The sequence below is a fragment of the Gavia stellata genome, chromosome 8 (genome assembly GCF_030936135.1).
Source record: "Gavia stellata isolate bGavSte3 chromosome 8, bGavSte3.hap2, whole genome shotgun sequence".
In the NCBI taxonomy this organism is placed as follows: domain Eukaryota; kingdom Metazoa; phylum Chordata; class Aves; order Gaviiformes; family Gaviidae; genus Gavia; species Gavia stellata.
Window position 1 is genome coordinate 12,964,458 of NC_082601.1, and position 27,079 is coordinate 12,991,536.

Genomic DNA, 27,079 nt, shown 5'->3' on the forward strand with positions numbered 1-27,079 from the left:
TTTAATATTTTTGTTCCAGGAACTCAGACTAGCTCCTTCTTTGAAAATAGGTTTTTTTCCTTCTTAAGGATGCTGTTAACTGGAATATATTTAGTTGAGTTTTAGGGGGAAGAAAGCTAGATTCTGATCACTCAGTCTTTAAATAACATCCCTAGAGCTGAAAATGTAGTCCTTGTTTTCTATCTGTTACATGGAAGAATTGCTTTCTATTGAAAGAGAATAAACTGTGAAGTTTTAAAATGCAGTCTGTTTAGGTTTCTCTCTCCCCATCTTTACCTCCAGATCTGCTTTCACCTTTCTGTTTGCCCTGTCCTATGATGCTGCTGCTCTTGTGGGTGAGCACTCGGCAGTGAGGAAGGCAGTGCTCAGATACCCCAGAGCAGTGCAGAAGGGACTTTATTATTGCAGTGTTATGTTCCCTTTATAAAAGGTTTTGTGGGTTTTTTTGAAAGCATAGAACCAAAGTTCCAAATTTGTTTTTCTTATGTTTGCTTTCAATTCCTTAAGCTAGGGGTTTGATAATTAAAATATAAAAGTCTTAACTGTGTGAGATACAAAGGGTGCCATGCATTTCATTGTAGTGTGAACCTATATATATACACAGACACACACATATATATAACTGTGTGTATATAGATATATAAAGTAATTCTTGTCATAAAATCAGCAGGCTCCACAATAAAGTTCTGTTGAATCTTTTGCTGCGGTTTGTTTGCTTCCATTAGTGCTAACAGTGGGCTGCTCTAAAACCTGGTTGCTCTGGTGCCTGGTTGCACTGGTGGTCTGGTGTCTGCTGTCAGACAGCAGTTGTATCCCCTCTCTCCCTCTCAGACTTTTTTCTCCTAAGACAACTTCTTCTAATGTCTTCTCACAACAAAGAAGAGACAAGCACAAGCTCTCACAGCAAGCTCTTCATTTTTATGATCGTCAAAGGAAACCTTTACCTTTTGCATCGTTGCATTACCTTGGTGTCTGATATTTATTCTGTGATGAACTAATGTGATTCCTGATACTGAAGCGAAGTTTCTGACTGTAATCTCTAAGTGAATGATCATGCATTTTGTACACTTGAATGTCTCAGGTCCCATTTCTACTATGACAGTCCTCAAATGTTGGGTGCTAATGCTCCTTTTTCTTCTTATCCATCAAATACTACCTCTGCTTCTCTCATTAGCAAAGTCTGTCATTGCTACACTTGGTGCCAGATGCGATAAGAAAAAAATTAAACAAAATCTGCCCTGAGACTAATGGAGTAACTCTACTAGTAACTTTCATCCGGCCTAATACTTCCTCATTCAAAACCATCTCTTGCCATTGCACTGGAAACCAGCTCTTCGCCCAGCTTCATATTCCCCATCTGTCTTAGCCATTAGTCTCCAGCACAGCATTCTGTCAAATGCTCTATGGAAAAAACAAGGCCAGTGAGAGCTACTGTATTTTTTCTGTTTAGAAAAACTTGGATGCTCTCAAGGCTATTAATCCAAGCCCAGCATTTGCTGCTCTACAAGTTCTGTGTCATGATCCCTGACTAAATAGTTATTAAAAGTATCTGTTACCAGAACTGAAATTGCAGTTGGCAGTTCTGGCACAGATCTGGGGTGGAGGTTGTCCTTCTGACTTCAGCATATCACACTGAATTTTTGCTTCCAGCTTAGTCATGTTTTCCGTTTATAACCCTATGCTGATGATCCCTCTTCCCTTTTGCCTCTACTGTGGCAGCAGTGATTATCTGAAGAGAAATAATCTGTTCCTTCAGTTCTAGAGTAATGTAGATTTTTAAGTTTCTCTTATCCTCGCGTGACATAGGGTGACTTACAGAGGGTGACTTCTGTCCTTATTCAATATTTTTCTCATTCATGTGGATATGTGTTTCTAATGGACTTAATACCTTAGCATGAAAGAAATACAGGAGTTCTCCAAGGAGATCTTTCCCCTTCCCCCATTACTGGCTTTGCATCTTCATTCTTTATCTGAAAGTCTCTGTTTCCAGATAAACAGCGAATTATCAGCTAGAATTCCTAATACTATTACCCAGATCTTTACTGATTCCCAAACTTAACCCCGAGGCATTGTAGCGAACTACCCAGCATTACTCAGTACAATGTCTTTATCTTTCTACAGAGTGGTTTTGTTTTATTCTCGTTACACTTTTTTTTTTAAGTTTACCCTGCGGACTGTAGCTGTTCCTAACACACAGCTCTGTACCTCCACCACTTTTATATCTGTCCTTCTGCATTTTATTCAAAATGTCTGTCCCAGTCATTACTGCTATCCCATCACATCCCTGCTATTCTTACAGTACTCAGTTTAATTATTGTTGTAGTATTCAGTAGTCCCAGTTTTTGTGCTGCCCAAGTTTCTGGAGTTTGTACAGGAGCATGTCACTCGGTGGTTGTTGGCACCTTTCTGCTCTTCTCTGAGATCAGGTGCTGCACTAATTTGCAGAATCATCACAACTACTCATCTCATCACTTCTAATCATTGATAAAAGCTTTACTCTGAGAAGGGTGGAAAAGTATGTGTTTGAAGGAGTGGGAAACAGACTTTAAGGTGAATAGGATTTTAACAGCAGATTAGGTTTATGGCTAGTTTTATTGTCCTCAACATTGTCAGAAGTCTGGGAAAACGCTTTGCTTTGAACACAAGTGGAAACAAAATGTGACTGTCAACAGATGAGCAATACTGCTGAATAAACACACTGTGCTGAGTGCACAAAGTCGGCAAACTGAAAAAATGTTTATTTTTTTCTAATGTCTTTCAATTGCTGTAAACATGGGTGTTTCTTTTAACAATAGCAGGTACACAACAGTTTCAGAAAGGAATGTTGATGGTGGCCTTAAAACAGCTCCACAAAACTTTGGCCATAACTCCTCGAAAAACAATTCTCATTCTTTTCTAAATAGTGTCCTGGAACTCCATCCAGCTGAAGAAACAGAATGGTCCTTTAATTGTTGTGCATGTGACTCTCCTAAAACACAATCAATCTAATGTGATGATTCCTCAATTTAACAAATTTAATCACAGCTCAGCAGGGTTCCACTCATGTAGATTTATGAAGGCAATGGTTTGGAGCATGTAGCACAGCAAGAAGTATCATTCACACGTCCATAGGATTTCAAGACAATTTAAAGAATAATATGTAGTTGAACCTGAAATGGCTGGTCCATGCTCAGATTTCATTGCTTTGTTGCACTGATAGTGATCAGTATGTTGGAAAATCCTATCACACACTAAAGAAGTAACAGACATTCTTGATGCAATTGATAAGTATAAGAAAATCCCAGCTATTTCTGCAGTTTTGCTATAGCATTAGTATAGCTCAGTGTGTGGGAACCGGTGGTGGGAACACAATAAAACCTCGGGGAATAAGATTTACAGTCTCTTTGCGAGTCCAGATTTTAAAAGTTCCCATAACAGCTTTCTGGAGTTTAGCCACTTTAAATCTGAAAAACTCGTTGCTGTCAGAAACTTTTGCACCTACTTCTGTTGTTAGTAGTGCCTGGAATGAGTAGGACTGAAAGGTATCATCTCTTCCTTTTCTTTATTGTTCTTTCTAGTCTTGTTATGACTTAGGTAGACCTGTGTGCAAGTTGTCCTCATGCTGTCACTTAGCCAGGAAGAAACAGAGGAGGGATCCTCAATTTCCACAGAGGAGCTGTGATCCTTCTAATTCTTTGGTTTTAGAGTTTGTTATTATCATCACCCACTGAACGAGTGATTTTTCAGAAAATAAATTAGCTCAACTTCCAAAAGTGTCAGGTTTAAAAAAAATGTTTTTGAATAAGTACAGTTGTTAACAACAAGGTCCTATTGTTCGAGATAAAATAGTAGCACAGTATGTAATGTGGGAAACCAAAAATCCGCTATGCTTGTATATATGCGTTTCAATCTGATTGGAAATATTGCTGAAATATAGTTCACAATCCCATGGAAACCTTCTACAGGGGGTGGAGGGAGATACTGCTGGAGTTCATGTAGCCGTGGAAAATTTATGGTGCCTGACCTCATGGTTAGAAATGATCTCAGAAGTATGTATTTACCCATTTGTCCTGCCCTTACCTCAACCCAGATGTGTCAATAAACATGTATGAGGTCTTTTATTCCCTTCAAATTAATCAAGTGATGCTTCAGAGTCACCAGCACTAGCAGCAGGTAGAAGGATCACTCACTGGCTGAGAGGGGTTAGTACGTCTGCTTGGATTTTTGTCATTAAGGCTTTTTTCAAATTCTAACCGAATTTACTAACTCATGGGGGAAAACCTGCTGTATGTATCTTTTATCATCTGTTGATGTAAAGGCATTTGTAATGTAACCAAATAGCTTTGCTTTTATAGGTCCCCAGATTAGTTTCAGTGTCTGGTTTTTTTGATTACTTTTGGTTGAAAACCCTTCACTAAGTTGTAATAAAATGGATTGACAGTGTCACTTCCACTATTGAAAACAATATATATTTGCATGGAGATAATGAAACTGTATTTCCTACCAGTTTTCTGGCATCACATCATAGAAGAAAGCAGCATAACTATGAAAAAGATTGCGTAAGTAAAAAAACACAAGAAAGTGCTCCAAATGATGGCAGAGACCATAAAAAGCAGTGACTTTTATACAACAAAACCTCAAACAAACTCAAATCTGGACATCAGCATTGCATCACATTAGTGTATTTTTTAGAAACATTTAACATGCAGCTCTCCTGGAGGTTATCCAGTGGCTCTGTCATGATTGCTCATGTGAAATTCAACTGGTGCCAGTGATGGAGTTTTCAGCTTTTGCAGATGAGATAGTGTTGGGTTCGATGCAGGGAAGAGGTGACATGGGAGGCACTTGCTGTCCTGGAGGCATGCAATGTGGGAGAATGTACGGTTCTCCCCAGCAAACATCCTGGGGAGCTGACAGCTCATTTAGCTTTGCTCCCACTGAGTTTCCTTGAGATCCTACGCTTGTCGTCCTGGCTGGGTGGAAAAAGATCTTTTGCTGGCAGCCCAGGGCTGCAGTGACCACTGCTACTTACTGTCATAGGGCCAGCGGGGTGTCCGGCACGGGGCTCCTGTTGGAAGTGGCACTGTGTCCCCAGCTAGTGGCCATGAAGCCTGCCACACTACATTCCTGGGAAAGTTTGGTGCCTGCATGGTGAACTTGTGGTCCCATGGGAAACATTGTCATTGTAGCTGTCTCTTCTTTGCAAAAAAAGAGATTATGATTTCCCATGCTTGTCACTCAGGCAGCTTTCCCCAGCACTGAATTTTAGCAGGCTTTTTTAAATTTCTTTAAAAAAAATAATTTAAGCAGCATAACACTTGACATTTAACTCTCTGGTTACCATGGCAATAACACCAGGTATTTCGCAAACTCCTGACAGGTACAAGTTACAGTGAATAGTGGAGAATCAAAATAAATAGGTAGGGAAAGCAGACTCCAGGCAAAAAAAGATGCGGACCTACCTGTATTGTCATACAACACTTGAACCAAAATTCTAGAGTTTAAAACAGCTGATGCTTTCTTTTTAAATTATTCAGTTGTCTGAACACTTTCTGAAATCCAAAATTAGCTATTATGTCTAATTTTTTCATAATCTCATGGAAGCAGGAATTCTCTTAAAAAAGTTTAATCTCTCAAGTAATAAACAGTCAAGTTGTAGATATCCCCACTGTCTGAATTTTCAAGCTCTCCAGAGTATGTCTCTTTTAAGCAAGAATGTAATAATTGCCACCCCTCTGCCTCCGTGTCAGTGCAGGTGAATCGCACGGACCTCACTGAGCAAGTCTCCAGTGCAGTCCTTGCTAGAGAAGATTAAAGGGTTTGATCTTGTGCAATAAACTCCTGTCTTTCCGCAGAAGACATTCCACGTGGAAACCTGCCTGTCTTTCTAGCTAGAGAATATATTCAAAATAAGGAACTAACCAGCCTGTTGTTTAGCCTAGTTACATGCTGCATTTCTGTGCTCCTGTAGCTGGCACTGAGCTTGAATGAAACCTTTCCAAAAGATCTGTGCAAACTTTGCAGTAAGCTCCAATTACAACCAAGATTCAAAAACAACTCTAATAACAAAACCAAAGACTTTGTCCAAACTTCAGGAAAGTTAATGTCAATGACAAAATTTGCAGCTAGTATTAGGGTAGAGGAGACCATTTTGTCATGCTCTGCAATACCATTATCCTTAATGGATACACAGTTAAGTTTGCAAGATTTACATGCTTTCCTTGGTATGTCTGGGAAGATGCTCTTGCAAGTGTGGAAAATTATTTGCTTGTACCTAGAGAGAAAGGTGTCCTTTATTCCTGTAGCTTCAAGGAAATTCAAGGCTCCTGTTTTTCAACCAGATTGCTCTGTGTGTCATTTGTCTTGCAGATGCACCAATTTTTTTTTTTTTTTTTTTTGAGGACCCTCTATGTAGTATCTCAGCTTGGAACTGCAGTTTCCTATCTGAAATTATTCAGTTTGATTCAGTTTACTAAAAAAGAAAATAGATGTCTCCATTTTGGTATGCTCCCTGTGTTTAGATGGTTATTCAGGATATGATGGTTATTCAAAACAAGCAAAGGAGTAAAATGGTGGGCACCACTTAGGGGCAAGTGTTCTAAAAAATGAGAAGAAAAAGAAACTGTGGACTGGGACTGCTCCTGATCAGTGGCCACTTCATAAAGTTCCAGGTGCAAAGCCAACTTCTGGATTGAGAGATCAGAAGTGAGAGATACTTGGAGAATGACTGCCATGTAAACGTTTCAAAATTTATTCTGCATTTCTCTCTCATTTGTATTTCAGAAAGACGAGAAAGCCACAATAGCCAAGATGAACCGTCAGCGCGCTAATTCCATCAGCCATAACCCGCCACACTGGGGTGTTGACCGGCCCTTTTATAACCACCTTGGAGGTCACCAGGTCTCCAAGGAGATGAAGAGAATGGTAATGGCTTGCTTTATGGACATTAATTTCTTTTCTTCTTTATACAACATCATATATCCCTCCCTGCTTTGTCTGAAGGTTTTTGCAGCCCAGAGGGCGTTTTCCAAATGGGGGTGGTAAATTCTACTTTGATTCCAGAAATAACAATAATTGATACATCTGGAGGTGAGTGATTGTGAGATGAGGCGCAGGGTTGTTTGAGAGGGGAAGGGAGGCTGAATGGGACAAAGAAGGCTCTTTTGTCTGCCTTGTCCCATGTTCTGAAAACTCATTCAGGCTGTGTGAGAAGATGTGATTATCTACAAAAATTGCTCAGTAACCCAAGCATTCAAACAGTAGCTTACATACATTTGTACTAGATCATTACAGACTTCAGCATCTGCAAAGGTTTCTTGCTTGCATTGTAACAGCCGGATGCTGTTCACCTTCTATAAGCTACCTGCCCATGTATACTCATCGGTCCCCAGGAATCACCCCGCTGTATTTAACTCTTGAGAATACATTCTCGAAAATACTTTCTCAAGTACATGGTTTAACTGGCCTAAGGTAGCAGGCATCTTCATTTCTTGCTTCTACCTTTCAGTTCTAAATTAAAATGAACGAGAGCTAGTTGCCAAAGCAATTGTACTGAGAGCACTTTTATGGCTTATTTTACATAAAGTTGTAGATGGTATCTTTGTATCCTGCAATAAAGGTGAAGAAAAGAGAGTTTATATTATGATGGCTATTTGTAATAGTAAAAATATTTAGCACCTCTATAATTGCACGCATAATCAGGTTGCTCTATGACCTTATTAATGCTGTTTTGACCCTTCATGCACAGTCAAAAGTGTGTATTTGTTGCCCACTTTGTTGCCCAGAGGCAAAGTTCTGCTCCAGGTCACCAAAGCCTTAAAGTATTCAAAGAACTTTTTAACATGAGATTCACTCCCACAGCTTAAAAATTTTGGCATAGCTATAAGCAACTGCATATGGTGTCTTCTAATGGGAAGGGCTGGCACATTTAATAATAGTTGGTGCTAATATTATTCAATCATAATATTATTTTACAGTGCTAAACCATATTTCTTAATCTCCATAGTAATGTTTCTTTCATTTCTCAGATCTCCAAATGAGGGCTTCTGACATAAGCGTACAGATCAGTGGAACTGTGCATTTTTTATGTGGGCTTTTCAATAGAATGCACTCAATAGGCATGACATTATTAGACAAGCCTAATCACTAGCACATAATTATAATTATAAGTTTCTTTGAATAGCTTTTAAGGGGTTCTTGCAGCCTCCTGTTCAGAAACAAGGTGTAAGCATGCCAAATGGTATTATGCTTCTTGGTGTTAATTACAGTTTGCCGTGTCTAGCTGGTTGTTCAGTTGGAAAAACACAATTATTTATTGAAATATCAAGCTGAGTCCTAAAAACTTCACTGCCCCTCACTTGTAGGAGGAAAAGCTTCTCTTTTTTTTTTTTTTCCCCTCCTTGTCTTGAACCTTTCCCTGTAATGGTATTTAACTTTTTATAAATTCAGCAGCTCCAAAAATCTTTTCCACTCAATCTGGTTCTGTACATATATTAAGCTCTTTTTTGAGAGGCTGATGTTGCATGCATCAGGCTATTTCTTGAAAACCAATTTAAACTTGATTCAGATGTATTATTTTCAGCTAGACTTTTTGTTGTTCTTGGGGACTATTTTTAAAAATCTGTTATTTACAGTATTTGCCACTGCTTTATGTTTGAGATGCATTAGTCAAAATGAGAACATGCTGCTTTCTGTGGCCTAGAGACCATTTTAATATCTGCTAGATGGACATTTTATTGATTAGGTCATAGGAACAATTTCTGCATTTCCTGTCTCAACTCTTTCTCTCTGTGTTAACTTCTAATTTAAATATGCATTTCTTTCTACCACCCAGCTTTGCACAGTACTTTATCTGTCTGTAATCTCTAACATTGAGTTGCATGGATGCTGCGTGTGTATGCTTAAATGCATGCACAGTGCACGCTGGCTGCAAACTGCCTGCTTAGAAATACAAAATACAGACAGACAGAAGGGGAGCAGAACTGCAAAGGCTTTTTTCAGTGCTCCTCTGGGATGACATGTCATTGATCTTTGTAAGCTGTACCAGCTTTCAAAGCTCCTAAAAATGTGCTCTTTATTCCACATCACCTACCTTTCCCCAGACCTCTCACATGTAATTATATGTAACCTTTTTTCTTGGAAACTATGAACATGTAAGGTTGGATTAGTCAAAGCAGTATGCCGAAGGCAGGCAGCGCAACATTGCCTTTCTCTTTCAAACCTGGAGTGCCTTAGCCCTGTAATTTCCAAACAGGTGTTTAGAAGGGTAATTGTGAAGTAGTCCTCAGGCAGGAGCCAGGTAATGTTGCAATGATGTGCAGTTACGTTATATTGATATGTAGATATGAATGCATCTGTGTGTAGGGAGTAATATGGATGGTTATAAAGGACACAGTTTTTTGTCACAAACTTAGAACATTTTGCATTATGAAGACAACCACATTTCCAGAAAAAAGAGGTTGTTTTGTGGCGCTACTTACAGTTCCCCGAAAGAGAATATTAAAGTTTCCTGACTTGCATTTTTGGGAGGGAACTGTTCTATTTAATAGAAAACAGAATTATTTTGGCCATTTTTCTTTCCTGTGAATGCTGGCTCTGGTAGCTCTCTCTGTTCTTAGGATATATTAGCAGTAGTCCTGGATGAGGTGGGTTAGTATCAAATGTAGCCATATACTCCTTTTTTTCCTCCCTCCTCTTTTGTCATGGCATTTCAACACGCTGCCATGTCTGGGCAAATCAGCAGGACATCCAGTGGGATTTGTGTGGGAGGGCAGCCTGGCCGGCTGCACGGGGAGGTCTTTGGTCCCTGCTTCTCTCCGCATTGTGGCTTGGAGCTTAACCTCTGTTGGGTCCAGCTGACTTTCCACGATGCTCCTAGGCTAAGTTGTTCCCCTGGGTACACAGGAGCTTATTCAGGCACTGGCACACACATATAAATAAGACAAAATATCCTATACATGTCCATGCAGCAGTCATCTAAAATGTCGTGGAAAACTGAGTTATTTTCCTAGTCCTACCCTAGCTAACTGGGGCCCGAGTCAGCTGGGATTGCAACTGTGCCGGCTCATTCCATCCAGCCCAACAGCCCCTCCATCTCCCTCATGCACCAGTCTGCTTTCCAGACCATCCCCAATCCTCCTTTTTCCCCTCCCATTGCTTAGCGGTGGCCTTTCTTGCCACACAGAGCCTCCAGGGAGGCAGCAAGCAGGAGGCACCGACATTGCCCATTGCTGACCCTGACCCCCGTTAGTTGGTGGAGCCACTGCCCAGAGAAAGCCAGTCCTGGGGGCTGTGCTGAGTTGCGCTGCCGGGGCAGTGGCTGCCTCTAAAAAACTGGTAAATTTGCAGCAGGGGACGATCAGATACAAATGGTGTGGGAGGGCAAAGAGCCTTACCCTGGGCTGGCAGCCTCTGCTGGAGCCCTGGCCCTGGCAGCTAGTGGTGTTGGACAGGGTGATGCTGCCGGCGTGGAGCAGGTGGAGGGCTACCTCGCTCGCCCTGGGCAGGCGGAGAAGCCTGGACAGGATCAGCTTTGTGGCTGTATACAGAGTATGAAAAGAGCCAGACCGCAGCAGAAGAGCAGCACAGCTGCTTTCTATTTTTATTGCTTTTTACAGCATGTTTTCTGGTTTCCTAAAGAAAAGAAGTCAGTCCAGGACCAGTGACTATATCTCTCTGGAAATGCAGACTTTTGTAGTGCTCATGACGTACGCAAAGGAGCAGCGTTCCCCCAAGCCTCCATACACCAGTCTTGTCTTCCCCACTGTCTCTCTGGTCCAGTTTTTAATTGCAAAAGGGTCAAAAATAAATGGACTTGAAAGCATCTGAGAGTACAGGTATATTTATAGCTATAACAATATTTATACAACACTAAGCAATACTTTGATTTTCCCAGTATAGATTTCAGAGTGCTTTTATAAATATTGATGGCTTTTAGACTTCTGAAAATAATACTCATGTCTCCGTTTTCATCAGCAAAACAAAACTACTATTGAAAAAAAAGAATTTGGGGATTGTAGTTGACTGTAAACTGAAAGAAGTTTGTTGTAAGCAGTGATAAAAAGGCAAATGTTGATACCTTCCAAAATTACATGGCTGTTCTAGATGACAGATTATTCTCTTGCATCTTCTACCCTGCTCAGTATTAAGGTCATAGCTGGAAAACCACATCCAGTTTGGGATTACAATCCTTTAGGAGAATGTGGATGAATTGGAGAGAGTCCAGTGGAGAAAACTACAAATTCGGAGAGTTTCAACAGTGTGACCTGTGAAGAACTGTTGAAGTATTGGGTTCTCTAGAAGGGAGAAGACTGATTAGAAATACAAGTCTTCAAATACATGAAGGTTTGTAAGGACAGAAAATAATGATAAATCATCTTCCATGACTACAAAAGACAGGATTAAAAATAATCATCTTAATTTGCTGCAAGGAAGATCTAAGTTAAGAAATAGCTTAGATGCAAGGAATAGGCTGTCTAAGGAGCTTGTGGAATTCCTGATTTTCCTGAAAACATTTTATTTATTTATTCAGGGCTTTTCAGTGTGGAAGGGCATCACAAAATCCTTTGCAAATATAGAAACAATAACATAAAAAAAATCTGTATTAGGAGAATTTATAGGGAATAAAGAATATAAGAGTGATATGAGATAGATGTAAAGATTTTACAAAGTTTCCAATCTAGGCTGCACAGAACTTCGAGGCATCAATCTGCCCCCTTGTACAAGAGCCAGCTATACCTGCAACATTTCTGACAGATACTTGTCTAGCCCTTGTTTAAAAACCTCAGAGAATGGAAATCCCACAGTCTTGCTGGGCATTCTTTTCAACAGGTTGATTATTTTTCTTTCTTGATGTTTCACTTCATATTCCCTCACTTCAATTTTAAAACACAGTGCTGCATGAGCTATTCACAGTAGATAGAGGACAGTTTAATTTTCTCTCCTTTACAGTTACTTTCTCTGTATTTGAAGACTATTACCACGTCTCTGCACAGCTTCGATTCCCTCATCAAGTTCGTTCCCTAGTTGGTGCTTTCCAACCCCGGTGGTTGTTCTTGTTCCCCTCTGAGCACTTGTCATTTCATCGGTAAGAGGCAGTGCCTGAACTGAACCCAACAGTCCTACTGAGATTTTATTAGTGCTGCCCAGAAGACATTGGTCATTTTTGAGGTCATACAATCAGACTTGACACAGCTTAATGTTGTCTGGCTTCAAAAGAAAAAAGCATTAGTTGTATCATGAGGTCTACTCAGCTGTGGAAAGTCCTGCTGTTGGATCTTAAGGCTGCCATACAGATATTATATTTATCTTACACTGGCTAGTATAACTGAGCAGCTTAGCTTGTTCCACTGCTACATGCTTTGGGGAAGGTTTACTTCAGAAACAGGTACCTTTGAGTCCTTATAATCAAATGTGAGCAGAGTGGCTAATGTGATTACTGAGCCTGGTTGAGGATGCCTGGCAGATTTCCTTTTATTTTTTCAGCTGCTGGAAATGTTTAACATTAGGAAGTTTAGGAATAGAAAGAGGAAACCCTGAAGATCTGCAATACGGATTTCAGTCGGACCATGCTCTGTCATGAGTCTGAGCACAACTAATGAAGCATTTAATTTGCAATGAAATTCTGTGTGACGACGATGTTAGTCACAAAGTAAAAACCGAAATAAAATCAAGTAGGGATTATACACGTGTACGAAATATGACTGCATGCAGATGTCAAAACTGTGAGACAAGGTTATAAAAATGCATCCTGGATATGGCCAGAGCAATAAAGAACACGCTCTTCTTTCAGGTGGGCACTGCCTGATTCCTTGAGGCACTGCTCAGAGCTTTGCACGGTCTTCTACATGGTATTTGATTGCTTGGTGTTTACTTTCTAATGAAACAACACTCATATACGAGCCTGGTCATTCAACCATAAAATGTAATTCTTTGCCCTATTCAACCTGTCCTAAATCAAACAATTCTCTGCATGTTGCATCGCAAATTCAGCTTGCTTCCTCCCTTTATGTCTCCAAGTTGCCCTTACAATAGATTTGCTTGTTACTCGGAAATCAAAATTGGGGAACAAGTTCATCAGAGGAACAGACGCTATAGCTGGTTCTCTGCCAACTCCACCACTTAAACATCAGAAATTATTAAAAAATTAAAATAAAACTCAGTAGGGCAAGTTTTCCTCAGTCAATAGCGCAGCCCCATCAAAGAGAAGTGGATTTGAGTCCATGAATGAGGCACCAAGGGTTCACCCTCCTTCTAAAGGTTTCATTTAACTGAAGGTCACCATTATCCTCTTTTCCAGCAATCATCTGCTAAATCTGGTAATAGCAACATTGACGTCAGTGAAGCGGGACAGGGGCACCCAATGGAGAAGAATTTGACCCACTATTTTTTTGCTGCTATTGTAGTATGCAGAATCCCCTGAACTCATAATCAAGCAGGGAGAAACCCTCGAGCAATCCTTTCTGCTGTAATCTCCACGTATTGCTGTAGACCTGGGAGGAAATTGCTAGTCTAGTCTGGGTTTTATATAGCCAATTTGGTTTAGATAGCTCTCAAACAGCAAGGGGAGGAATCCTATCCTGTAGTTAGTTATGCTATATAATTGCTTTGGTGCTTCTGAAAAGAGGATTTGCCTGATTCGCATGTTCCCTGTGATCACATATAAATGAGTGGGAGACATATAAAACATTGTACATTGCTCAAATTGTCAGAGGCTTCATACAGTTTTGCATCCTCTTCTGCAAACCTAACTTTTATTCTAGTTGATCAGGGTTTGTAATCATCCTTGATTAAATTCTTTAAAAGAGGGATAGGAGTCAGTGGGATGCAGCAGCTGATTTGCAGCTGCTTTTATGAAACTTAAGTAGAGTTTAATATTTGCTTGGAAGTCTTGCACTGATAATTTTTCCAACATTCAATACCCTTTTCTAGAGTAAATCGTAGTCATATGGGAAAAGGTGGTTTGGATTGGGACACTACTAAAAAGTGTCAGACATTTTCTGAATGGGACTACATTAAGCCTACAGAAGTAAAGATGCCAATTCCTCTTTATTCACAGAAACATTTCCTCTGATGTTCGTGGCAGCATTGCACAGGTGGACATCAGAAGTGGAGTTGTGGCACTTACCAGAATGTTTCCAAAGCTTCCTAAAGTAGACAGTAAGCTTTAATGACAAAAGGGTGCAGGTCAGCAGGTTTGGGTCTGGTTTTCAGAGAGGGTGAGGAGCTCCGGCCAGCGCCTGTGGGTGATTTCAGTTAAGGCTGGTTAAGCTTGGATTCAGTCTGTCTGTATCTGATTAAAAGGCTATTTGTCAGTAGTTTCTGTAGAAGTTTGTTGTGTTTATCACCATTGGAGTGTGGAGATGAAAGAACATAGATTAGGGAGCCAGGAACTGATTCAGAGCATTTCTAGGACTATATTTTTATGTCTTTTTCTGTTTTGCAAGTTCTGGTAAATGTTCACAAGTGAGGCGCAGACCCACATACCATTTCTCTTGAAAATGTGACCTTTGAACTGAAGAAATTTGGATTCAGAGTTCCCAGAAAACTGGGAAGTGTGAGCAACCTGCACTTCTCAGTGTGAGTTCAGAGCCAGAAGTTAATTAAAAGTAAGGGGGAAAAACCTATTTCAAAAGCAACTACTTATGGTCTATAGATACAAATCTGATGGGCCAAATAAATTCATGGGTTTGGCCAGGTCCGGTCTACCAGCTGGGGACTGTGTACGAAATCATTTTGAGTAGAACAAAGTAGAGGGTTTCACCATCTGTGAGCAGTGCAGAGGAATGAAAGTCTATTTATCAAGTGGAGTGGGCTGCAGAAAGGGAGCACTTCAGCTTTCCTTTTTGGAGCTCATTAGTCTGTGTTCCAGCTATAGCAGACACACTCATCATATAATCCGTTTCATAAACTGGTTTTCTGCCAGTTTGTTGTTCTGCACTTAGATGCTCGTTAAATATCCTTCCTATCAGGCTTAGTATTTTCTGTGCCAGTTCTTTCTGGGCTCTGGTATAGAAATTGCATTATTTCTGGCTTGAGTGCTTTGAAGTCCTCAGTTTTGTTTCTGCATTTACACCTGACAGCATCTATCTTCGCAGCCTCATCTTGTTGACCACAGGGACTAAGGCAGAATGTATAACACTGCTGAAAACAGATGTGAATAATTAGTTTTGCAGTGGGGCCAAACCAGGTTTGTTTTTAACTACATCCACTCTCAGCCTGTCAGTCTCCTTTTCTGTTTTCTATGGTCACTGTCTCTGTGAAGCACCTTTGCTTTGCAAGTTGGCCTGACCTCTTATGAAGCTCATTTTGTCCCTAAGTCTAAAGTTCTTTTGATTTCTGCTTTAACATCATGTAAGTCCCATTTCAACTTTGTTCTAGAGATGAAAAAAGGGCAAGAAAAATTAGTTCTTCTGTCATTTTTGCTCTTACGATCTTTGCTGGAGTTGCCAGCAAAGTTTTTAAGGTGGAATCCATGCTTCCCAGCCACGTTGCCATTAAGAAGGTCATAGAGCTCATCAGCCCCTCTACTGTCTTATTTTTAGAGCTAAATGAAAAGTTAAAAGGATGTAAAGTCTATTCCACTTTTCTTTGCATATTTACAGTATGTTAATAATGGCAGCTAATGTTCTCAAAGTTAGAATTATTATTTCTAATGGTTCTTGATTTGAAACATTATGGTATAGCAGTCAGCTTGTCATGGCTTTGACAAACACTTTATCATTCTATTTAAGGAATCCGTTTTAATCTTCAAAGAAAAGGGCTTAGTTAATTTAGAAGTCAAGCAGAGAGATGGCAGTCATATGAGCTTTTAGCACAATAGATATTCATAAAATATCCCCCATGAAATAGTAAGCCTTAGGGACAGATGCAGTAATATAACATTCCCTCTTTATCCTCCTGCACATGTCTACTCCCACTGAGGATGGTCATTAAAAGTAAGTGCTTGTAAATTCAGAGCCACCTGACCTGCCATAAAAAATACATTATTTTAAGAATCTCATGTAGAGAAGAAGAAAGAGCAGGACTGTTCTTTGGTAGGTACTAGTGCCTTTAAGGGAGCTGATTCAGCTGAGTTTGGGTTAATATTCCTGAAGTCCGAGAGAGAACTGTCTTAGTCTCAGAGCAATTATTAAATGCTATTACCTTTATATTTGCAATCTGATGGCAGAATAACGCAGCCTCCTGGGGGAAGGGGAAAAACTCCAGTATCAGGGATATTTAAAATGAGACTGAATAAAAATTGCATGAGGTCCTATATGCAGCAGTCCATTAGTACTGCACTGCGATAAGACCTATCTCATGCCTTATGTTCCCTTCTAGAGAAAAGGAATTTTGGCCTTAACAAGGGCCACTTCATCATCATGATTATGGAGCTATTCTTGAACTCCTGTGAACTCCTATCTGTCTGATTCTTGTAGCCATCACCACTTTTGCCATTTTCATCCCTGCTGACAATTCCCAGCCTTTTCTTCATAGCACCCTAGAAAGCCATCAGCACTGCTTCATTCCACTGGGCACAAATCAGTAAGTAGTCAAGAGGCATTTATATACTTAAGTCCAGGAATACCCCTTTACTCCCCCTCTCCTAAATGACAGGTACCTCATTTTTATCAGCTATTTTTCCTGGGCGTTCAGATTTCTGTATATGTGTGTGCAGAAATGCCAATCTTGACATACCTTTGTGCACCTCAAAACCTGCTCTATACCCGAACACGCTGCGTACAGCCCCAGCCCAGCTACCCAGCCTCCAGCGGCGAGCACAGAGAGGTGAGATCAGGGATGCTGGAGAGTGGCTTTATAGACATGCTCGCAGCAGCAGCCCCTGTTACTTCACTTTCCTGCTTGAGCTTGGAAATTTGTCCACTAGACCATGAGTGTGTTAGTCCTTTAGGAGTGAAGGCAAATCTATGTAGACCGTATTTCTGCAGGATTGATTGCGTTTAGTGTTTATCCTGTGTGTAACACAGACCATTGCAATTCATGCAAGCAGCCTTATGCTGAGCCAAAGGGCTTTAATTGGAGCAAAGCATCTGAGTCCTAAAGAAACTAAGCTATTTGTCAGCTGGGGAGAAGAAAAAAGACCAATGTGTCATTAGTGCTCAAGCCTAGTGCAAGGGGAAGGAAATAATTTAAGTGCAGATTGTTCAATGGACCGAGCCTGCCCACGAAGTAGGAGGAGGTGAAAACACATTAACCAAAACCCAGGGGGAAATTTCCCTCCCAACCCAAAATAGGGCAAGCAGCATGACCCTGTGCGATCATCTCCCCTTAAAAGGCTTCCTGGTATGTGACTGAGACACGGACGCTTTAGAGGATAGGGAAGAAAATCTGGTCACAGCCAGATCCTAGAGGTATATATATTTGCTCTGTGTCCTGGCAAAGTCTTTCAGTGCAAGTAAGAAAGATATCCTGTAATAAATGACCGGTTTATAAGAAGCCATGTTTGAGGGGTTTTTTTCCTAAAATAATCCTGCAGACCTTTCTCCATAACAATTCCATTTTTGGCAATTCTGCTTGAAGAATCTTTCGTATGAAATGGGAACGTTTGAAGTGAATCATTTAATTTGCTTAACTTAAAGAGGTTCCTACTACATTTAATTTTAAGCTGATTCTCTCTAATTAAAGTTCAAGTCACTCTTAAATATTTAGCCTCATTAAATGAAGATCCAGGAAAGAAAATGTAATAATCTTTTCCTTTTTTGCTTTACCTGAAATACGCCTTTTTTGAGTTTTTAATTTTGATAGACCAATTTAATTTGAGCTACCAGCATGAATAATTTCCAGGATTTCAAGCACAATATAGTATTTTAAACTGAAAAGCTAGATCAATTAATTCTGTAGTATTTTAGAGACTGTCCTTATAACAGTTTTGCTGGGGGAGAATCAAATTCCATGTTGATCAAGTGATCACCCATATAAATGATCAGTTAAATATGCAGCCTGTGGATTTTCCCATGCTTGAAATACTGGGGAATTTTTTGAGGATATGCTTGCTGAGGTGCTTTGGTTAGTTGATCTGGTTGGCCTGTATCCTCAAACTTGTGTACCTAGAAGGCAAGAGTATGAGATCTGTGTTTAGTTTCAGGATTTCAGTGGGATGAACGGTTGGTTACGCAGCTGTCCGTGAAAATCAGACCATTTTAGGGGACTCTCCCACTGTGGTCAGTGATCCAGTTCCCATGTAGCTAAGCTTGAAAATGTGAACTTGATGTCTATCTAATAAGCAAGTACTGGCTGTTTTCTCATTGGTTCTCCCCCCTTATTTCTTGGCTGGTAGCTATTCATGTTCAGCTGATTTTCTTGGGTTTTTTTCAGCCTAACTGACTGTGACACCAGACAAATTATTGAGCATTTTGTCTGCATGATTAATCAGTGAGCTTTCAATTCTGGCATTGTGTTGTAGCATTGCTTAGAGGATAAATAAATAAATCAATCAGATATTCCTGACAACTGTAAAATGATTAAGCAAAGGGGAAAAAAAAAGCCACACAACAAAAAGTTGAATGATCACTTCATTACTCTTTAATGTGAAATCAAAAAGTACATGTTTTTTTTGGCTTGGATAACTGGACATGCTAACTTTGAATCAACATTACTATTTCCTTCTTCCCACTGGATCTGCTGGTGGTTGTTACATGGTACTGAGAGACTTCCTTTATCTGAATTTCTGATGGGTTAAGTTGGAGTTGCAGTTTCTATTTTGACGTGTGGTTTTAGTCTGAAAGAGAGTATGTAAAAATGGAAATTGCTCTCTCAGTGAATCACAGTCCTGGCTGTTGTCCTGAGTGACAAAACCCACTTTTTGCCTCTTGCAAAGCTGATGCTGTTCAGGGAGACCGTGTTGGCTTTACTTCTGCCTCTCGCCGTATCGCCACGTTGCTAACTAGTTGCAAGGGCAAAATCTTTTCTCGTTTAGTATCTGGTCAATGTTCTTGTTTCTGATGGTGTTGGACAAGGCAGCTGTGGGAAGACTTTTGCCCAAAGATTTTTACTTTTTTACAGTCAGGATGGATCTCAGTTTGCTGCCCCCACCCTGGTAGCAGCTGCAGGTCCAGCAGCTGGAATATCCTCATGTACTCTGAGCAGTTTTGGCCTGAGGTCTCTGGGAGGAAAACAAAAGGATTTAATTCTTCCTATCTCCCAGCTACATTTGGTTTATGTTTTGGAACACAGGGTACAAACTTTGTGCCTGAGTATTTGACCCTACTTGTCAAATATACAACTTTTCTTGACTTCAGTTAAATTTAAGCCAAGATGCCAGAGGGCAGATTTTTTCTCAGCCCATGCAAAATGGCCATTTTGATGCAATTTGGTCTATTAAGTATGTTAATGCTAAACATATAAAATTATGCCTCCGTACATATTTTTCTCTGAGGCCTTCTAGCCACTTAAACTATTGATGACCCGTAAATACATACACTTACTCAGTTCAGGTGGCCCTAAAGGAGTTGTGAACATATTGGCTATTACAAGTATTAGAAATAATTCCTGAAATCTTATTGAAGAAAACAGGTTTTGTGTGTGCATGCAGTGAGGGGAGAAGGAAGGAGACCCCTTAAGGTTCCTCCTGAAGAGATGAAAACCGAAATGCATCCAGCTCCCTTAGCCAAGCCCCGACATAAAGAGGTGCAACCTTGTTGAATACAGTAGTTGACCTATGTTATCATTCTGAGTTTTGTTTCGAGTAAAATACAACCTCAGTTATAATATCAGTATAATTTCCATTGTGCCATTTGTAATGGTGACTGCAAAAGAGGAGACACCTGAAATAAAGTGTGCCAGCAGTCAGCTGAAGCATTTCCCTTATCTTCACTTCCATAAATTTATATCTGAAGGCATCTGTTTTTCTAAAACTGCTCTGTCTGCCTGATGACACGGCAGCACAAAATATTGCTGTGGGTGGGTAAGGCTATCCATCCACACCTAACAAATAGCCCTGAAAACTCCTCTGCGAAACACCGTTCTCAGGATACTTTGTATTCTCAAGGTCAGCCTGTTTCCTAACCCTTGTGTCCTTTTCCTTTCTTTCAGGGCTTTGAGGACCCCAAGGACAAGTAAGCAAATTTACTTCTGTCATACACTGTTATGTTTGCACATTTGGGATTTTTTTCTCATATTAAAAAAAGACAAAAATTAATGCCCAGCAGCCAAGAATAATGCCTGGACTCCCCAGAGGTTTCTCCTGGAGGGACAGCCAGTTGAGGGCACAGGATTGACTGATGTGCATTCAGAACTGCCGCTGCCCTCAAAACATTTACTTGTTTGTGTGGTTCTAACTTGCTTTTGTAATTAAAATTATTTTGCTGCTCTTCTTGCCCCCAATATTCTTCACTATTTGCTGCTTTCAAAATATCCCAAGAACAAAATCTTCCTGTAAAGTATGTCTGTGTTGAACACCTCCGACAAGAAAAATTTGTGTATGTATTGAAATATATATGTAGTTTCTGAGTTTATTTTTATATTTTTTATATTACTCATTATTGCATATTACTTATATAAAAATGAACTCAGAAATGACAGCTTATCTGAAAAAGTAAATTCAAACTTTCATGCTCTAATTTACAGAGACATTAAAGCAGCATTTTCTTTTTTTTCATATAGAACTTTGAAAAGAAATTGGTTGAAATAACAATTTAACAAGAGTTGTATTTTGAAATACTGCTTTTGGAGGAAAAAAACCCAACCGTGTTCACTTTTTAACTTCTACAGCTGGACATAACAAAAGCATTTCCTGTATTGAAGGTGTTTGGAATAATTTCACATCCAGTCCTACTGAATGGCATTAATTGTAAGCTTGCTCAGAGCAAGATAGGTGACAGTAGAGGAGTCTGATGCCTAAAATGTGTTGCTGTTGCTCCTTATCGTGTTTCTCAGGCTGCTGGTCAGGACTCAGTGGACCTCTGTGAGCTGGGACAGCTAAACGCTTCTGTGGGCCCTAAGCATCCAGCTTTGAGAAAATTCACATTATGGTGGTTGAGCATTGAGAGCAACTCCCTAAAAGGAAAGGGAAGTGATAAGTTTGAACACGGCAATATTAAGAATCATTCTCTCCTTCCCTTGCCCTTCACTGCAGACTTGCTTTTCATAACATTTAGCTCTGAGCACCCTGGGATGTTTCACTGGTGCTACAAGGTGTCTAGGGGGAATCACCAGGGTTTCTTCTTGCATCCGTGGCTGCTGGGAACTCGATGTTAGATATACTTTGGACAGAAAAGAGCTCACAAAATAATTCTCAGGAATACAGAAGTTTTAAGTATCCCTCATGAAATAGCATCTCTCCTCATAGTTTGTGCAACAAAACAAATTCAGCTGCCTCAGCGTTGGTCTGCAACAGAGTGACCCAGCTGGCAAGGAACGGCATCTCCCCTGTTGCCTCAAGGACCGTAATGTCTCTCCTCCGTCCTATAGTTTGAAAAGGTTACTTGAGCTGTTAACGGCCAATAGCTAAGAGCTGTGTATTTACAGTGCTGATTTAGTGTGACGCCATCTTATTATACAGATTGCAGGATTTTTGCATTCTGTTCAGCACCAAAAGAAGCTACTACTTGCCTCAGATTCTCTTGATCCAGAAATCTTGTTTAACTCAAGAACAAAGATTTGGCCAAAAAAACTCTCTAGCAGAAAATGTTTATGGTGATGTTGGTTAAAATCAGATACCTAAACCATGTCAAGCACTCAACCCAGTGCCTTCACGCGCAGAAACACTGAGCATCAATACTTTTCTCTTACAGCGAAGACAGACGTGGGCACCACGCATCTCTGAAAACAGGACCCGACACTTACGTGCCTAAATGCAGATTTAGATATTAAATTTAGGCATGAAGCATTTAAAATTATGGCATACATGTAGTTTTGGCAGTGGTCACACTGTTCTTTTGCAAATAGTGATTAAATCAGCAGAACATTTTTTTGATTACTCTGAAGCCAGCATCTCTGGGTTAATTGCTAGCTTTCACATTTTCAAGCAGAGTGCAAAAGTTGCCCCAAGCTCTGTTCATGCTGTTCCTGTCCCTTGCAACAATTTTCTGTTGGCTGCATTTGGAGAAATCTCAGCAGTGCTTTTAAGAGGTGTTTCTGGAAGTTTCATGGAAGCCTGAAATCCTTGGTCCTGTCCCGTCCCCCCGCCCCTATCAATATATCAATAAGTATTTCCACATATGAATTTCATTAGTCTATGGCAATACTTCAGCTCTGACTTATAGGCACTGCCTCCAGGGCACTCCTTAGCACAGGGAAATTTTATATTTCAATTTAAAATTACATTTATCCAAATGTACCCAAACTTGCTGTTCAGTAATTTAGTTTGGGTACAACTGGCTGCGAAAGTCACCCGAGCAGCTAGGTGTATGCAAGGTGACTAAGCTTCCCTGCAGTCTCCGTGAAGGTGGCTGCCTCACTGCCAATATCCCAGCAAGGCAATCTAAAACCTGCAGGGGTATTTCTACACAATCTGTAACCACAGAAGTTATTGTAGTATTAGAGATGCCCTCAGTAATATAATGACCTATTACAAAACTGGAGGCAGCTGAGGCCAAAGCCCGAGCAGTTTCTTCTTCTCTCCACGTCTTCCTGAGTGATGCTTTTAGATTGGAACTTGAAATTTAACTGAGGTTCTCCAAGATGCTGAGCCGACTCTTTTGCTTTGGTTCTAGGGGAAAATGTATTGCATCTCTCATACGTGGTATGAAATGACTAAATGTGAATGACCCAAATGTGTAAATAAGTCACAGGATCTTGGAAGACATTCTGTAAATACAAAGCCTAATGATATCCGTGCTCATTTTTATGAGTCCAGAAGACATTGTGAGGACTGAATGAAAATAAGCAGCAGCATCTTGAATGCTTAAGTAGATGTGCTTCCTCTAAAGAAGCATCTAGAAGTAAATTGAATGTCCTGTCTGTCTAGGGACAAAACCGTTTTTAATTTTGAAGTGGAATAAATGAAATTCAAGGAATTAAATAACTCTAGAGCCCAGAAATAAAAAACTCCTTTCCCCAAACCCACTGAAATATAAAGATGGCCTAAAACAGAGATAAGACCTTGAGACAAACTAGGTTTGCAGTTGCCATATGGTCACTAAATAGATTCCGATGGTGTCTCATCATGACCCAGCTAAGGTGTAGACACGTTCAACTCGCTGGCTGGGGCAAAGGGAGTTGGAATGGAAACAAGTAGATGGACCTGATTTATTCCTCTCTTGGCAAGAGGTACATGGTAGAGTTGGGGTACCGAGGGCTTCTTGAAATCTGGTCCAGTTTTGCAGAAAGGTTTTGGAGGGCCTTTCTTTTGGAAAGGGACATTTAACTTTTAAAACAAGTAACATTCTGGTTTGTAAGCTGCTTTGAGTGGTCTCCCCTCTACAGCACAGTTGTATCTGTAGGGGCCTGCTGGCTGCAACACAGTGTTTGTGTGTTATGCACTGTTATGCAGTCCAAATAAAACCGAGAAAATAAAACAGTGTATCATGGGGTTTGCACACAGAAATTGTTATCCACTGGAATATGCCCCAGTGCAAGTGGGGGGCATATTCCAATAGATAACTACTGGCATATCCCTTGGATAACCTTGGCAATCACACAAGCAGAGCAGAAAAACAGCACGTTAGGATTAGCTTTTAATTTCTGTCTATAGCTAGTTTTAAGGCAGGCTGTTAAAGTGGCAGCATCAAGTCATTAAAATCCTGTTAGATTTTAAAAAAAACTAGAGAGTTTGGGGAGGTACTTCAGGTTTCCTGATCCTCAGTGCAAAATCGCCTCAGGGCGATTAAGTTTTCGCTGTTATTTTTTTCAACAGTTTTTGAAAAATCAGCCTCATTTTTCTGAAACTGTAGCTGAGCAACAGAAGCACACTGATACTAAAGATTATAAGCAATTTAGAATCACAGAATCACTAAGGTTGGAAAAGACCTGTAAGATCATCAAGTCCAACCATCAAACCAACACCACCATGCCCACTAAACCATGTCCCACAGTGCCACATCCACACGTTCCTTGAACACCTTCAGTGATGGTGACTCCACCACTTCCCTGGGCAGCTTTTTCCAGTGTCTCACCACTCTAAAATCTTGTTCCACATATTTGGAAAGCAGAATCTAAATTGTATTTTTTTCTGTTGCTGCCTTTTTCTTTTGCAACCTTTCCTTGAGTTAAGTAAATATCTTGTAAACAGAAAATTTTGTCTGGTTTATGCTTTATACTCATAAATAACTGCATGAAGAGGAGGCAGTGAGCCATCAGGCCCCATTTTTTTCCCCACATGTTCGTTCTGTGAACAATTTTTTCTCAAAAATGGAGAATTGTTCAAGTTTGGAAATTTTCACAGAAATATTTACAGAAATTATTATTGGGAAGCAAGAAATATGCCTGGTTACGTAAATCATTTTGCCTGTTCAGGCACTAACAGCTATGACAGCACAGCAGTGCAGGGAAGAGTAAGTCAGAGAACTAGTGGAATTAGACTACTGACCGGTTTTAGAGAATGGAGGAAGGTAAAGAGACTGCAAGGCAAAAAAGCAGATGGATGTAGTATAGAAAAAGGACAAGTAAATCAAATCCTTTCACTGGTGGACTCAGGACTGGCAACGACGTCTAGAGTGGATATCGTTTTCCTCTCAGCTCATAATCTGTTTTCCAACTTGAAGCTGTCATAAGCAAAATGCCATTAACCTCCAGCTTGTTATACAGTGAAATGATAATATACGGTGAGGAGGGGGAAATTGTCTTGTCCTCTTATGCTCCCTTTTCATGACATCCTCAGGAATACACAGGAAAGTATGAACCCAGAAGATGAAGTGGATGAGTTTCTGGGCCGTGCCATCGATGCCAGAAGTATTGATCGGTTACGCTCTGAGCACGTGCGCAAGTTCCTCTTAACATTCAGGGAGCCTGACTTGGAGAAAAAGGTAACGTTGTCTAAAGATCATTGCAACGTGTCAGTCAAGCTTGTTGTGAGTTTTAATACTCCTGCATAAGGTCAAGCTTTTATATCTATAGGTAGAGCTAGGTTTCAGGTGTTGGAGGGGGCGTTGTGATCTTAAAAAAATCTGTGCTGCTTCACTGAAACCTTAATATCCATGTGCCTCGAAAGCCATAGTCACCTGAAGGGAGCATTGGGCAGGAAAACGAAGCCATTTCTGTCAGACACACATGAATATACAATGATGACCTGTAAAGGGGATTCAGAATAAACCAGATTTGTTTCTCTGACCTTGAGGTATCCAAACTGAGATTGCAGTCACCCCTTATCTCCCTCAAATCACTGGAGAAACCCGCTTCAGCCTGCCTGAGCTCTGAATCACCTCTGCAGGGGCTTTATCTGGCCTTTGCCCCCCCAGCCCCAGGGAGCCCCAGGTGCTACTAAGGTTCATTGAGATGCATTTCATACTCTGGTCATTTTTGGAAACCCATTTTAAGCAACAAGTAGAGTTCTCTGTCTCACAAATGTGAGAAAGAGGAGTAACAGACCTAGGGCTCCCGCATAGCTGATTGCTTCCTGATTTTGTTTCAGGTATCGTTGTTGTGAGGCAAAGACCTTTACAATTTCTCTGTCTATATAGTAGAGGCAACATCGGCTCTAAAGTTTTAGTTTGCAGCTAAAGGGCTGCAAAGTTAAATTCAGTTCAGTCTAGAGGTACCCAGATGCTGTTGTTAAGGGTACTATATAAACTACTGGTTTTAATTGCCCAAAGAAAGTCAAAGTCATCTTTTCTCTTTTTTTTTTTATCCAAGCACAGATCCTTGGGATACTTGAGTGGTCTTCAGGATAAACTCATTATTCAATGGAAAAAGCTTCAGTAATTAAGTTTGCACTAGCTATTTTAGCATTTTATTTAGAAACACTCTTTCAATGACAGGAATTACAACTTATTGCAAAAGCATACCTTTGCAGGATTTACAGCTATTCAATGAATCAGTGTGGGACTGGGTAAAAGCTCAAGCATGTAATTTCCCCCCACTCCTTCCTTTCAATTTTATAGCTGAAAACTGCTAGGGAAATTAGCGGTTCACCTGTTGTGAGCACCTTTTATTTTGTGGTTCAAACATGGAGACCGTCTGTACTGAGAACTGTGCTTCAAGCTAAATAAAGCATCTCTGGGAATCGGATGCAGCTCCCGTGTGACCAATATGTTGACAAGTAGTTGGAAGGAGTGACTGTGTGAAAACCGCAGCATTCTCGCACTATCATTAGAACGAGCCAAGCCGTCTGCGCAAAATACAAGGTTTTCTCATTAGCAACATTCATCCCTGTTGGAGGAAACTTCCCATGGAATAAGTTTAAGTCTGATGATGGTGACCTAGAATCCTGGTCCCGGTTAATCCATTCCTGTTCCTGTCGGGCAAGGGGCAGATGGTGAATCCTCTCTCCGCCCAGCCGTGTGGGTTTGTTCCCTGGCCTTTGGGTCTGTTGAAGCCCTTACAGCTTGCCCAGGAAAAAGAGGAGTTTGTAATGTTAGTCGTTTCCTACCAATGCTGCTTTCCAAGGACCTAAATGGAAGCCAAGTAAGAAGATTTTGTGGAGAGAAGGCAGCCAGCGAAATTTCCCACTAACATAACCCTGTTTGCGTTTTTGCAGTACTCCAAGCAGGTGGATGACAGGTTTGGAGCCTACGTGGCTTGTGCCTCACTAGTCTTCCTCTTCATCTGCTTTGTTCAAGTCATAATTGTGCCACAGTGAGTATCTTTTCATCCCTTTACTCCCATCTGCTCCCCTCCTCTATTCTGGCCTACTTTTCTTTGTTTTTTTCTTGAGAATTCAGAGTACCGAGGGGAAGAGAAAAATCCTTAAATAATTCATGCTCAAGTGATGCATGGTGCTTATTGTTTTCACTCATTTCTAGTGCAGATTAAAACCTCCTCACTGGCACGTGAGGATTTCTTTTTTCCCAGCGTGGTTTCTCTTACCATTTACCTCCATCTTAGGAAATTCAGTTCAGCACATTTATAAGCCTGTGGAAAACAAATATTACTAAGTAGGAAGGATTGCCTACTAAGGCATAGTATGCATTCACAACATGAGGCTAGGCTGTCCTCTTATCTGAACGCAGTGGGACACAGAGGTGAAAAACCCATCGCAGCCTCGTTGCTCAGAGCACTGAGGTCT

General features: G+C 40.5%; 1 protein-coding gene across 1 annotated transcript in view; it reads left to right on the plus strand.

Annotated features, from left to right (window-relative positions):
• Nucleotides 1–27,079, plus strand: part of ADCY5 (adenylate cyclase 5) — a 223,311-nt gene that overhangs the window by 168,901 nt on the left and 27,331 nt on the right. The window contains exons 8-11 of the mRNA XM_059820599.1: nt 6,763–6,903; nt 20,011–20,033; nt 24,737–24,881; nt 26,552–26,649. Coding sequence (XP_059676582.1) covers nt 6,763–6,903; nt 20,011–20,033; nt 24,737–24,881; nt 26,552–26,649 — 407 coding nt within the window. The remainder of the gene's footprint in view (nt 1–6,762; nt 6,904–20,010; nt 20,034–24,736; nt 24,882–26,551; nt 26,650–27,079) is intronic.